The 15244-nt window shown below is 43.0% G+C and overlaps 2 protein-coding genes across 2 annotated transcripts in view; both read left to right on the top strand.

The window, feature by feature from the left end:
* LOC306980692 (protein NLRC3-like) overlaps positions 1 to 12377 on the top strand; it is a gene marked incomplete at both ends in the record, with an annotated part of 30164 nt that extends 17787 nt beyond the window's left edge. The window contains one exon of the mRNA XM_079580120.1: positions 12322 to 12377. Coding sequence (XP_079436246.1) covers positions 12322 to 12377 — 56 coding nt within the window. The remainder of the gene's footprint in view (positions 1 to 12321) is intronic.
* LOC306981095 (NACHT, LRR and PYD domains-containing protein 14-like) overlaps positions 1 to 15244 on the top strand; it is a gene marked incomplete at both ends in the record, with an annotated part of 347014 nt that overhangs the window by 201150 nt on the left and 130620 nt on the right. The gene's annotated exons all lie outside the window — the stretch shown is intronic.

Below are 15244 nucleotides of genomic sequence, written 5' to 3'. Positions count from 1 at the left end.
ACCGAGACGACGCTGTTTTCCATTTCAGTCAAAGTCATGTTTTTGCCAAAGACGAGACTAAAATCATCCAAACTTCACAGACAGTTTGAAAAAGTCTCACTTAAATTCTCTGCTAAAGGAGCAGCTCTGGAGACACTACAGGCAAAACTACATTTTTTCAGTTTTCAGGTTTTGGGACAAATCTGTCTCTGAACATACAAGCTTTCACCCGGAAACAGAAAATATACCAAATCTTCACAGTAACATGTTTAAATATTGCGCTGATTCAATGTTCCCCCATAGACTTATATGGGAGAACACAATTTCAAGGGCCTTTTTCTCCAAACACATTTTTCTGTCATTGTGGCGACACTATGTCCACGTCAGTCGGACCTAAAGACTTCACATTTTCCAGCCTTGGACTGAACAATATTTGGAAGGTTTTTTCAGAGGGATTTTTTATTATTTAATCCCTTAAGCCCCATTTATTGAGTTTAATGTCAAAAAATAAGGCGAGAATTTACACATTTTTACAATTGTTTCCAATAAAAACAGCTTATTTTAAAACTAAACAAAAAATCCAAAATCCCCTGTGAAAAAGTCTTGGTGACTCATTTATCAATAAAATGACATTTGAATGTAGCTCTATCCATTATTCAGATTTCGTCGCTGAAAAGATGGGAAATTTGGGGCATTTTTAGGCATAAAACACCTTGTTCTTGTATGAAAAGATAAAATGACAGAAAACTTCTTTATTCTTTATTCTTTATTAGGATCCCCATTAGCGCCACAAGTGGTTGCTCGTCTTCCTGGGGTCCTGACACAATATAAAATTACAGAACAGTTAAAATAGAATCCATGAATGTTTCACATTTCATATAATCACGCAGCCTCATAGGACACATATAACACACGGTGACTCTGCTCACATGTACTGAGCTCATTCACCTTTTACTTTCATAACTCATGGTTATATAAGGGGTTATCGAGATGTTTTTGTCCTGAAAAGCCTCATAAACTACTACTTCAGTTTGTAGATATAGTAATTAGCCTAGTACTTACAGTACTGCAGCTGCTGCTTGTGCAGACCCACAGAGCTACTATACATTTCTCTAATAATTATAGCTAACAAACTAGCATAACAATGACTCAACAGAACGAACATTCACTGAAGTTGCAAAAAACTTGCTTTGAAAACGTGCTACTGGCTGATAGCTTGTACATTTATTAAAATAAGATATTATTTTTCACGTAAACCTGTAATTGTGTCTTACCTAAGCTAACGGTGAGTCTTTGTTCATACCGAGAGCATCTCTTAGCGCTCGCCATCGCTGAAAAGCTGCTCCAATATTGACTCTGGTCTTTGACCTGCGTCGCTCTGACTCCAGTTTACTTCACTTAATCGAAAGTTGTTGCTTGACTTTCTTGTGTTTTCTTGGGGTCTGTGATGGAGTTTCCGCTGGGCTCGAGGCCGGTCTCTTCTTGCTTTCCGCAGACTCCATCCTCACTGTTCAAAAGTGACCTCCTTAGAGCGGAGACATGGACGCCTGCGGCAGCTGCTCGGGCACACGCATGACGTCACGCGCTCTGAAGTCCACTTTTCTTATTGACAGTGCAGGATTTTAGAGACAGGGCTGGGCTCATTCTACACATTAGGACATGGCCGGAACATGTAGGGGAATGAAAATACTTAATTTTAACATTTTTAACTCCGTATAGTCCCTTTAAAGTGTGGTTTACTCTTAGTATTTCTGATACTAAAAAGAAAGGAGTTCCAGGCGTTTGCTCCTCTGTACATAACGGTTCTTCTCATTGAGTCACTTTCGGGTCTGGGAACAACCACAGAGTTTGTCGTCACTTGATGAGACACAAACCTGTGACCAAACCCGCTGAATAAGAGTTTGTCGAACCAAAAACTGGGCTGTTTGTCCATCAGAACTTTGTGCATGACCATGAGGAGACTGGCCTGTAGTTTGGTCTCCTGAGCATCTCACGGACATTAGTGTGGAAAGGACAGTGAAGCACAACTGGAGCTGCTCTGTTCTGAGCCATTTGAAGTCTCTGAAGATGCTTTTGTGGAGCATTGGACCACACTATAGGGCAGTGATGTAGGTGAGACAATACTATGCTTTGGACGACAGTTTTCACAACAGCAATGTATTGTTTTCTCACATTTATGCCAGTGATCGACAGCAAAAGCTTCACATTGATGTCTGTGAATTTAAACTTTGTCCCTTTTCACCTGCAGTGTCTCGGATTATAATAAATATCACCAATGACGAAATCACTTTTACATTTAGTCGACTCAAATTGAAACTAAACTGAAATATTTGTAACACACATTTAAACCCGGCTCTCTCCATTATTCACATTTCACTGCAGAAAACATTGGCGATTTTTACACCGGAAACCCCTCATGTTTACCATAGAAAAGGTGAATTCATCGACTGGACTGGGTTTAAGTGAAGCTTTACTTTTAGTCACAGAAGCTCAGTCTGAGCCAGGAGGAGGGAAGTTTACAGCATCGCTCACGTCCAGTCCATGGTTCTTCTCCAATGGATGTTCCCTGGATGAACGAGAGCCTCCACAAACGACATTTCCAACACATTTGTTCTCATGTTCACGTCGGTCTCCACAGCAGGAGTTTGTAATTGATATATATTCACTTGGACACGCCCCTCAGCTCCACAGTGCTGTGTTTCAAACTGATCTCTCTCTCTTCTCTCGCCTTACTTGACACATTGTGCTGAAATTTGGGGGAAATAATTATAAAACTACTTTACAACCGATATTCATCCTTCAAAAAAGAGCAATAAGAACAATGTATAACGCTGGAGACCGAGACCAATCCACTGTTTATTAAAGCCAAGATTCTAAAACTTCAAGACATGATCACTTTTAAAACTGCTCAGTTAATGCACAAAGCTGAAAATAAGCAGCGACCTCTAAAAACTCAGCAGTTGATTTTCTGAAAGAGAAGGAAAATATCATTTAAGGGGCTTGGATCACTTTAAACCTGCCCATGCCCGGACATCCAGAAACAGTTTGTGTGTGTCCGTTTGTGGTCCTAAAATATGGAATAAATGACACGCAGACCTCAAACCATGCCCCAATATCAGACAGTTTAAACATCAATACAAAGAATGGATTTTCTCTAAGTATCGGAAGAAAATCTCTGACTTTTCATGCTCAGCTGTTGTAAACCTGATGTTGATGGTAGGGAGTATTCACACTGTATATGACAACTTGATTTAGATCACAGAGCTCAGATTATTGTTTTAAGGAAGCCTAAAAAGTAAATAGGAAAAGAGACTGACAGTACTTAAAAGGGGCGGGACTAAATAAGTGTTTACTTCCCCCCCACTCCTTTCCGGACAGCCTCATTTCAAACGTGCAAAAGGTAAAATAGTTTGTACTAAGACGTAAATGTGTTGAGCTGCACGTCTGAAACTGAGCTCATCTGCCACGATCATGGCAGGTTGTGTTTTGAGTTCGTATGAGTTTGTGTTTTTATGTTTTGTTCATGGTCCGGATAAAATCTTACAATACTTACAATACAATCTCTCCTTAATGTGGCTTTAATGGACATTTGTGTGTCAGTGTTTGCGTCGTATTATCAGCGTGTCAGTGTTTGCTCTGAGTCCTAAACATCTGTCACATTTCTCTTGTATTCCTGAGCCCTGTGTCATCGATGAGAATAAAAGTGAGGATAAAAGTCTGGCTCTCACGGCCTCGGCTCCGGCTTTTACTTTCACACTTAAACCTTTACTGATAAAACCACACAAATAAACATGTCACATTTCAGAGACGGTTTAACCCTCTGTGGAATCAAACCCTTATGGCTCTGACACAGTGAAACCTCTCGACTCCCACCTGAACGGATCCCGTTTCATCCAGGCTTTCAAAAGGCTTTACCCCAATCGAAAAGCTTCTGGGGAAAAAAGCACCAAAACAGACACAAAAAATGAGAAGAAAACAAGGATGTGAACGCAACGAAAAAGTGACAAAAATGTGACAAAAATGTGACAAAAATGAGACAAAAATGTGACAAAAATGTGACAAAAATGTGACAAAAATGTGACAAAAATGAGACAAAAATGTGACAAAAATGTGACAAAAATGAGACAAAAACTTAAACAAAATATGACAAAAATGTGACAAAAATTCAACAAAAATGTGACAAAAATGTGACAAAAATGTGACAAAAATGTGACAAAAATTCAACAAAAATTCAACAAAAATTCAACAAAAATTCAACAAAAATTCAACAAAAATGTGACAAAAATGTGACAAAAATGTGACAAAAATGTGACAAAAATTCAACAAAAATTCAACAAAAATTCGACAAAAATGTGACAAAAATTCAACAAAAATTCAACAAAAATTCAACAAAAATTCAACAAAAATTCAACAAAAATTCAACAAAAATTCAACAAAAATTCAACAAAAATTCAACAAAAATTCAACAAAAATGTGACAAAAATGTGACAAAAATTCAACAAAAATGTGACAAAAAATCAACAAAAATTCAACAAAAATGTGACAAAAATGTGACAAAAATTCAACAAAAATGTGACAAAAAATCAACAAAAATTCAACAAAAATTCAACAAAAAGTGACAAAAATGTGACAAAAATGTGACAAAAACTCGACCAAAATGTGACAAAAACTCGACCAAAATGTGACAAAAATGTAACAAAAATGTGACAAAAACTTGACCAAAATGTGACAAAAACTTGACCAAAATGTGACAAAAACTCGACCAAACTGTGACAAAAACATTTTTTAAAAAAGTGACACAAAACAGTAACAACGCGAGAGGAAAAACATCAGTTTTGTGGGTCTTAGCTTTCAAATGAGGCGTGACACTGGCCTGTTGCTCTGACGGGGCTCAGAGATTGTGTGTTTGTGTTGTGTCCTGTCTGCTGTGGTTGTGTTGTTGCATTGCACTCCCATAGTCTCCTAATAAAATCAAACAAAGTGTTATTTTCAACATCAATCAATCAATATCTCTTTATAAACGATTTTATTTGGACCTTTAAAAACATGGTTGTTCATCCATGATGCCAAAGCACAAACAGAAATGTGAAGAAAGTGTCCGGAGTGTGAAGATGTAAATATAAATATAATCCCATTTACAAACTCTGACTCCATTATTTAGATTTCACTGCTGAAAATATTGGTGATTTTGTCCACTTTTATACATAAAATGATCCACATTTCCTTCTGATCTCAGTGTCAGTGATCCTCAGCCTGTGCCTTAAGGGTTAAGTGTGTGGCTGTGGTGACAGAGGGCGGGGCTTGTCCTCAGGTAAAGAGCAGGTGTTTCCGCCGCAGTGTCACAAATGTGCGGCTGAAGGGGAGATGACGGGACGGTCCTGTAATCTCCAAACCGAGCAGAAACCAGGGAGAGTCGGACAGAGGAGACGCTTCAGAGCCCACACTCAGGTGAGGCTTTGGAATCAGACAGAGCTACAGTTTACAGACTCATCACTGCATCATATACACAATAACAGACACCAGAGCACATTTGGTGTTTGGCCTTAAGTCGAGGTTCACTGGGTCATAATGAGTGCATTATTAGAGCTGTGTCAGTGTAATGTGTGTAAATGCTTCTTATAAACAGAGCAAATACGTGTCTGAACCTGTGAGGAGGCAAAGTGCGTGTGAAGGAGTGTGATGAGGAATGTAGTCGAGCTGAACTGCTGAGCCGCTCCCACTGTTTCCTGTTCGTCCAGTCTCAGGTAAAAATAGTCGTAAGCCTTAAGTGTAACAGGTGAATAGGTAATAGATCTCCTCCTCTTTGTGTTCTTGTATCAGATCAGCTCCTCTGAGGTTGTATTCATTTGTATTTATTTATTATAGGGACAGTGCATATTAATATACAAACTAGCCTAAGGGCTGTTCTTCATCTGTGGTCCCAGGACAGTTGTTGTGTGTCCTCCTGAAGGGAGTAAAAGTACAATTAAACACATTAAAATGCAATACAATCAAATATTTAAACAGAAAACAGAAAATAACACTCTCAATATCGCAAACCAATCATGATACACAAGAACAAGACTATTACAAACTCAACAATTACAGAGAGACAGCAGACGAGGACAAGAGGCCAGCAGGGGGCAGGAGAGGTGAGGCCAGCAGGGGGCAGGAGAGGTGAGGCCAGCAGGGGGCAGGAGAGGTGAGGCCAGCAGGAGAGGTGAGGCCAGCAGGGGGCAGGAGAGATGAGGCCAGCAGGGGGCAGGAGAGGTGAGGCCAGCAGGGGGCAGGAGAGGTGAGGCCAGCAGGGGGCAGGAGAGGTGAGGCCAGCAGGGGCAGGAGAGGTGAGGCCAGCAGGGGGCAGGAGAGGTGATCCTGTCAGTGTTGACAGCTCTGATTCTCAATGAGACATTTGTTTAACTGTGTTTTAAATGAGTTTTATGTATTAATATTCCTAATTGTTGTGGGGCTGAGGTTCCATTCATGGGCAGCTTGGACAGAAAAGGTGGTTTGACCAAAGAGGCTTTTCCTCAGAGGGATGAGGCAGTCGCCCCTCGCTGCTGCTCTGGTTCTCCTGAGTTCTGTTGATCCGGTGTGAATGAACTGTCTGAGTGGAGGTGACGACAAACCATGTATTATTTTAGAGATGAGGCAGAGATGAGAGTATTTGACCATGACTTCCCAGCTGAGTAAACGATGCTTTTGTAATAGTGACAGTGATGACATGAGAGTGTTTTTATGGAGCGTTTGTGCAGGGACTGGATGGGTTTGAGGGTTGTGACATTGACATGTGACCAGACGGTTAAACAGTTTGTTAAATGTGAAAAGATCATTGAGTGCATGTACATTTTTGCTGCTTGTGTTGACATTTGGTGCCGGACGTGTCTGAAGTTGCTGAGGGTAAACGTGATGCGATTACTGATCATTTTTACATGTGGTTTGAATGTGAGTCTTGAGTCCAAAATGACACCAAGGTATTTATACTGGGTCACAGTCTGACACACGAACATCAGGCTCCTCAATACGACTCGTGTGGGACTGAGTGAAAAGCATGGATACTGTTTTGGATGTATTTCACTGTAGGCAGGAGTGCTTCAGCCATGCGGTGATGTGAACCATGGCCTGGGTGAGCTTTTCAGCCACTTGGGAAGCACTGCTGCCATGAACATATAGCACTGTGTCATAGAGACATCTGGGCATCTGGGACGGGAGGTCGTTGATGTAAAGTGAGAACAATAAAGGCCCCAGGATTGACCCTTGAGGCTCACCGGTCATTACAGGCAGGGCAGAAGATTGGCAGCTTTGCAGTCTGACCTGCTGAGAGCGAATACTCAGATATGACTGAATCCAATTTATAGTATTTATGGAAAAATTGAAGTTGTGTAGTTTAGTCAGCAAGATGTTGTGATTTACTGTATCAAATGCTTTTCGTAAGTCGAGGAAGACGGCACCAACAACCCCGCCCTTGTCCAACAACCCTCGGATGTTCTCGATAAAGAAGCAAGTGGCAGTTTCAGTCGAGTAACTGGCTCCAAAGCCAAACTGCAGCGGGTGTAGGGCAAAAGAGGTGGTGTTGAGGTGTTCAATTATTTGATTTGAGACCAATTTTTAAGCAACTTTGGACATTATGGGAAGTGTACTTATGGGTCTGTAATTAGCCAAAGACAGAGGGTCACCATTTTTAAATACTGGGACAACAGCAGCAGATTGGAAACATTCCCTGCGACAAAGAAAGATTGATAATCTTAGCAATGGGTCGTGTGAGTGAAGTACGTAACTCTTTAAGCATCACAGTGTCCACACCAAAGATATCTGTCGTTGTAGAGAGCCGCAGAGAATGAATACACTGTAAAACATCACTGTCCGAGACACTCATTACACTGAGAAACGGTACACGTTCATCCACAGAGTAAGTGATGCTATTTGAGGTGTCTGGTGCAAAACAACTTACAATATTAGCCACAGAATCTGCAAAGTAATGGTTAAATGCCTGGGCCACTTCTCCTGGGTCACTTTTTCGATTTGTATCTGGATTCTCTTATTTGAAGCATCTCATCAACATCAACATCACGACTGCTGCGTAAACATCAACAAGATCCTGCAGTTTGAAGATATTTAATCTGATAAAAAGTGGATTTGTTGGAGTGAGGTTTTCTCCATGGCTGATCACTCTAATCACTTTCTTTCATAATAAGAAAATAGGCTGTATATTAGTTTTATAGGGATTCTCCCATAGTCCCACAGTTCAGTTCCTACTGTGTTCAAAAGCAGCTCAAGGTCTTTTCCAGAACAGGACAAACTGTGTCATCAGCCAATAGGATCCATTGTACTTTGCAAAGGACTTCACTGATATCATTAATGTACATAATAAATAGTTTAGATCCCAGAACGGAGCCCTGAGGGACACCGTGGGTTATTGTTGCCTCCATTGAGTTGATATTATTAATGTACATATTGATTTGGGTCACTTGCTAACCCCCCGACACCAAACCGGTCTAGTTTATTTGAAAGCAGTGAATGGTCTCTTGTGTCAAAGGCCTGAGGTCAATAAAAATCCAACAGCAAACTCACGGTTTGATAGATGTTGAGATCATTTCTACTAGTTTGAAGTGGGAGTGAAATAAACTCAGCGTTCACATGATGAGGTTTATCTCTGTGTCTGATTCTCCCCCAGGACGAGACTCGGAGGAAATGGCAGAAGGAAAAGCAAAGCCTCCAGAGGGCAGCACTGAGCCACAGCTCTGTGGGACAAAGTGAGTTCAGTCGTTTCTTATCGACTTTCACCTCCTTCAAAGACAGATGTGTTTAGAGACAAAGCAAAACCAGATCATTGTTCTCTCCACAGAAGCAGATCCACAGAATCAGTGTCGGCTCTGTCCATGAAGAGTGACAAGTCTAAAGGTCTCCCTCTAAACTTCAGTCCTGAACCTGCTCCAGACTCACGGTGAGAAATAAACCTAATGTGGAGTGAAATGATCTCCTGAAATAACACGGAAGTGACAGAGTTTTTCCTTCCGTTTGTTTATAAGTTTTCCACAATCAAAGGGCTTGAAGTGCAGAGTCGGCTTAATTTGAGGATATTCACATCCAAATGTGAGAGTTCAGGATCCACAGCTCCTCCAAGTCAATCCGTCTGTTCTGATCTTTGTTCAGCATTTTAGTGCCGCTCTCTGAGTAACTGCAGGAACTTCAGCTGCTTAAATGTGTCGTACAAGTGAAGTTGAAATGACTTGATTTGACAGAACGGCAGTAAAGACTTCAACAAAACAAGGATCTGTAAAGCGTAACATGAGGACAGTGAAAGGGTGAGGCTCCGACGGCTCCACACTGGATCTGAGATGGAAAACACTGAGCTACAACGAAAGAACAGACTTTAAGGTTTAATGCAAGAGTTTGGATGAATAAATCAAATGAAACTCCTCATTTCAGTGAGCGACACCAGGCTGTTACACTTTATAACCTGTCTGTGAGTCAAATGTTTGTTCAGTGACTCTTCTGCAGCCCGTGGTCTGCTCCTCAGAGCTGCTGGGCCAGGTCTTTACTGCCGTCTGTCAGATCAAGTCATTTCAAACCTGATCTCTGTGGCACATTTAAAACACTACACGATGTTCAGTCACGGTGAGTCTTTCTCCACTGGGATGAGGACACGCCCATGACTCTATTCGTCCATAAGTGGAGCTGACAGTATTTCAGATGTCAGTAAAAGAATGTTGTTGGTCTCATGCTCTGCCCTTTGATCAGCCTCAGACCTCAGCATCACCTGCACACGCACACTTCACTCCTGAAGCTCAGCATGAATCCAGCTTCACTTCTCAGGCTGAAGAACCTGATCTTCTCTCCACAGAAGCAGATCCACAGCATCAGTGTCGGCTCTGTCCATGAAGAGTGACCAGTCTAAAGGCAACGTTCCAAACTTCAGTCCTGAACCTGCTCCAGCCTCACAGTAAGATCTGACCTGAACACAGAGTCTCAGCAGCTAAACTGTGCTTTATATTTGTGATTGTAACTTGTGAGATGTTAAAGACGTGCTCAGTGCTGTGTGTTTGTGTCACAGAGAAACAGAGTCAGAGCAGGACGCCTGGCCTCAGTGTGGAGACACAGGCAACAGTCCTGATCAGGGGGTTCAAGGCCCTGCACCAGGTGAGTCTGCTCAGTCTGAGACTCATCAACTACAGCAGGGAATAAGAGACCTGTTCATCAACATTAACAGGTGTCTCCTCCTCTGTGTCCAGGTGAAGGTCTCCACAAGGTTCTGAAGGAGCATAAGCAGAGCCTGAGCAGCAGATGTGAGAGTGTGACAGAGGGAAGTGAAGAATCAGGAGATAGAACTCTTCTGAACAGCATCTTCACTGAGCTGTACATCACAGAGGGCCTCAGTGAAGAGGCCAGAGCCCAACCTGAGGAGAGGAGTCTGGAGACACAGTCCAAGAAGAAGCAGGTCCAGGAGATCACCATCAGGTGCCAGGACATCTTTAAAGCTCTGCCCCCTGAGCAGCAGCAGGGGGCGCTGCAGCAGGGCTCCATCAGAGCCGTGCTGACTGTGGGCGTGGCTGGAGTGGGGAAGACCTTCTCAGTCCTGAAGTTCTGTCTGGACTGGGCCCAGGGCTCAGAGAACCAGGAGCTGCAGCTGGTGGTGCCACTGTCCTTCAGAGAGATGAACCTGGTCAGAAGGGGGCGCTACAGTCTGATGGAGCTGATCCAAGTGTTCCATCCAGCGCTGGATCCACAGGTCACTCTCATTTAGAGAAAGCTTTACCTTTCACATCATATATTTCAAAGTCTCAAAACACTTTTGAAATGACTCCTGGCTCTCAGGGCGTTTGTTAGTTCAGTCTGTGTTCACATTCACTGTAAACCCTGCAGTCCCTCACACTGGAGCTCCACCACTCACTGGTTTAAAGTGAGGGTTGAAGGAAAGTGGTGTAAAGCCATGGATGTTAAATGTTGTGTTTCTCTGCCCCACAGACGCTCACAGCCCACACTCTGTCCGTCTGTAAACTCCTGTTCATCTTTGACGGCCTCGACGAGAGCAGACTGTCTCTGGACTTCAGCTGTGAGCTCATCTCTGAGGTCACACAGAGGTCAGAGGTGGGCGTACTGTTGGTGAACCTCATCAGAGGCGCTCTGCTTCCTCACGCCCTTATATGGATCACCTCCCGCCCAGCGGCGGCCCATCAGATCCCAGCGCGGTGCGTGCACAGGGTCACGGAGGTCAGGGGCTTCATCACTGACCCACAGAAGGAGCAGTACTTCAGGAAGAGGTTCTCAGATGAAGAGCAGCTTCAAACAGTCCTGTCCCATCTCAGAACCTCCCGCAGCCTCCACAACATGAGCCAGATCCCAGTCTTCTGCTGGATCACCTCCACAGTCCTGGACCACGTGTTGAGAAGCCATCAGAGCGGACCACTGCCCCAGACCCTCACAGACATGTACGCACACTTCCTGTTGGTGCAGACGCACAGGAAGAGGAAGTACAAACAGACACAAACAGAGGTCAGGTCTGAGACCTGGGGGCTGACAGAGGCCGACACAGAGCTGCTCCTGAAGCTGGGGAGACTGGCCTTTGAGCATCTGCAGACAGGAAACATCATGTTCTACCAAGAAGACCTGGAGAAGGTGGGTCTGGACCTGAGCGAGGCTTCGGTCTACTCCGGACTCTGCAGTGAGATCTTCAAACGAGAGAGTGTCTTCAACCAGTCAGTCTACTGCTTCATCCACCTGAGCGTGCAGGAGTTTCTGGCAGCCGTTTACCTTCACCACTGCTTTAAGAACAAGAAGAAGGTGGTCAGGGAGTTTCTTTGGAAATCTAGATGGTCCATCTCACCATTAGGTCTAAATGAGTTCTTCAGAAAATCTGTAGAAAAGTCCCTGCAGAGTCCAAACGGCCACCTGGACCTGTTTGTGCGGTTCCTTCATGGCCTCAGTCTGGAGTCCAACCACAGACTTTTAGGAGCTCTGCTGAGTCCAATCAGCCAATCAGAAATCACAGAAGTCATTAAGAACCTTAAAAAGATGAACACAGACGAAGTCTCTCCCGACAGAAGCATCAACATCTTCCACTGTCTGATGGAGCTGAAGGACCAGTCTGTGCAGCAGCAGATCCAGGACTTCCTGAAGTCTGGAGGTGGATCAAAGGAGAAACTGTCTGAGATCCAGTGCTCGGCTCTGGCCTACATGCTGCAGATGTCAGAGCAGGTCCTGGAGGAGCTGGACCTAAAGAAGTACAACACGTCGCCTCAGGGTAAACTGAGACTGATCCCAGCGGTGAGGAACTGCAGGAAGGCTGTGTGAGTCCTCAGTCACAGACAGAAGCTTCACAGAACTGTTAGAATCACTCACATGTCGCTCTAACATCTGTTACAGGTTTAGAGACTGTGGACTCTCAGATCTTCACTGTGAAGTGGTGGTGTCAGCGCTGAGCTCCAGCCCCTCCCATCTCAGAGAGTTGGATCTGGGTTCTAATAAACTGAGTGACTCCTCAGTGTCTGTGCTGTGTGCAGGTCTGAAGAGTCCTCACTGTCAGCTCTCCTCTCTCAGGTCAGTGTCAGGTCTGTGACGGCTCTCGCTCGTCCATCCTCCACTCTCCTCATCCTTAATCACAGAGTGATGGGACGTAACCGTTCCCTGAGAGTGAAGTAAAGTGTAGGAGATCATGTCTGAAAAACTACAGCATTTACCCCCGACCTCTGAGTCCTGCTCCAAACCAGAGTCTCAGATGTTCAGCTGTAGCTACAGAAACTCCTCTGACTTTACTCTGGACTTAATCACTTCATTTTGTCTTTATTCAGGTTGTGGGGCTGTGGTTTGTCAGAGATCAGCTGTTCCTCTCTTGCCTCAGCTCTGAAGTCCAACCCCTCACATCTCACTGAGCTGGAGCTGAGTTATAACAGTCTGTCTGACTCAGGAGTGTCTCATCTGTGTTGTTTTCTGCAAAGGTCAGACTGTCGCCTGCACATTCTCAGGTCAGTTCACTGTCTCTGTGTCAGGGCTCAAGTTTTGTTTTGTTTTGTTCATGACAAAAATAAGAATAAGAAGAATAAAAACTTATAAGTTTTATTCATAGACTTTTAGAACATATTAACGCATTGAGTGACAAAAAGAAAAAAGGTGTTTTTGCATTTTTTGTTTTTTTGTTTTATTACAAAACGAGACAGTCTTAGCCTGGCCTGAGTCAGACTGATCCTCATGTTCACAGATTCATGGGGGAAACAGTCTGGAATTGTGTGATTTGAATCTCGCTGACTCCGGCAAAACCAAGACGAGCCAATCAGAGTCCGGGAGCTCTGTGTGTCGTCTTCTGTGCTCGGATTTACCATCAAACTCCTCCGGCCGTGACCAAAACAGTGAAGATGGCGACACAACAGTTCATCATGTGTTTTCAAAGCCCCGCCCAGTGGCCCCGCCCAGTGGTCCCGCCCAGCGGCCCCGCCCAGCGGTCCTGCAGCAGCTCAGTGTCAGACAGAGGAGGGAGAGCAGAGGGATCTCCTGCACAGAACATCTCCTCACCTTGTGCTTCAGATCGCTCTTTAGTTTTTTATCCGTCGGCCTCATAATCACAGACCAATGAGGTCGACAAGCCGACAGTTTATGATCTAAACATAAACCTTGTGTCAGACGCGAGCGCTGTTTACTGCGAGTCACCACCGCGTCCTCGGCAACGTGTTTTTGTAACAATATTTCAGCTCCATGTTCTCTTCAAACAACGTGAAACTCAGGCCCAGACATTCTCAATAGTCCATGTTCTTTTCTTGAAGAGTGAAGAGTGAAATGAGGGAGACAGTTGTGTTTCATAAAACACACAATATTTGATCAAACTAGCCTCTGTTTAGCTTCGATTTCTGAGGAACCGAGACACGTAGAATGAAAGTGTTTCCACCTCCTGAGAGCTGAGAGTCTCAGCTTTCAAATGAGCCACAGCCTGTGTCCATAACTATAACACAGAATACACTGTGGTGCTACAAATATCAGGAAAAATGGTCTGGATTGTTGGCACTCAATGTGTTAAATGTCATTTTAAAATGATCACAAAATAAATGAAATATTTTCATCTATTTATGCTTTTTATACATTAAGATTTGTATATTGTTCAAACTATATTTTAGAAAGTTTTAGAAAAGAATTAGACTTTAAACAATTTGTGGAAAAGTTTGTTGTTTTAAATTATTAACTCTTCAGTTTAAATTCATGACTTTTATTATTCAAGATGTGTCTTTGTGTTTGTTTTATCTGTTTTATCTCTGGACTTTATAATCACTTCATTTATTCTTTATTCAGATTGAGGCTCTGTGGTTTGTCAGAGATCAGCTGTTCCTCTCTGGCCTCAGCTCTGAAGTCCAACCCCTCACATCTCACTGAGCTGGAGCTGAGGGTTAACGATCTGAGAGAGTCAGACCTGAAGGAGCTCCTGGTCCTCAAACAGAGCCCTGACTGTCGACTGGAGACACTGAGGTGAGTCCAGACTTTATCAGACTGTCCTGAACCTGGAACATTTTCTATTTTCTAAAAACACTGAGGCTGTTGGAGTTTGTTTTAAAGAGTTTTTTAATGTTAAATCCATTCTATCATTAAAGGTTATTTATGAAGATCAAGTGTTAACCATGTTATTACGTTATATCCTTATGAAAAACAGACCTGGAGTGAGTTTAGTTTCAATAATCATCATATTCAGTTTATCTCCGTCTTCCTCAGTCACACCAGCCCACACTCCGATACACGGGAGATTTAACTGTTTTAAAGGCTTTATTATTTTTCATTGTCTTTCCATATTAATTATTGTGAATAATAATAAGTTGTAATAAATAATTTCTGATTTCTGCTTCTCCACAGGTGTTGATATTAATAATTATGTTCATCAGCTCCAGATCAGACGCCTCAGTCTGAGTCCAGGAGAATAAACAGAAGGATCCAGGATCACGGCTCAGAGGAACAGGTCTGAGCTCCATCAAGAACCTGGAGACAAAAAGAAAGAAGAAAGTGAAGTCCTTTAGGCGGCGCAGACTTTTATCGGTTTGACTTATTGATATTATTACATTGATCTGATATTATGTAAGATGTAAACTGTCCTGGTGAATTGGCTTAATTCACATCAGGGTTTTGTCTTTTGATTCTTTGTTGATAATTGTTCTTCTTCTTTGTCCCTTTCCAAAACTGCATCATCTCTGTCACTGCTGTAAATTCTTACAAAACGATCATTTTACCTCTGAGGAACAAAAAGGATCTGATGTTTCTGATTAAACTGTCTCCAACACGGAGCATTTAAATGTTTTATCACTAAATCGTTATAATG

This window comes from Gobius niger (genome assembly GCF_951799975.1).
Source record: "Gobius niger genome assembly, chromosome: 21".
Lineage (NCBI taxonomy): Eukaryota > Metazoa > Chordata > Actinopteri > Gobiiformes > Gobiidae > Gobius > Gobius niger.
This window is presented reverse-complemented; position numbering and strand designations above follow the sequence as displayed.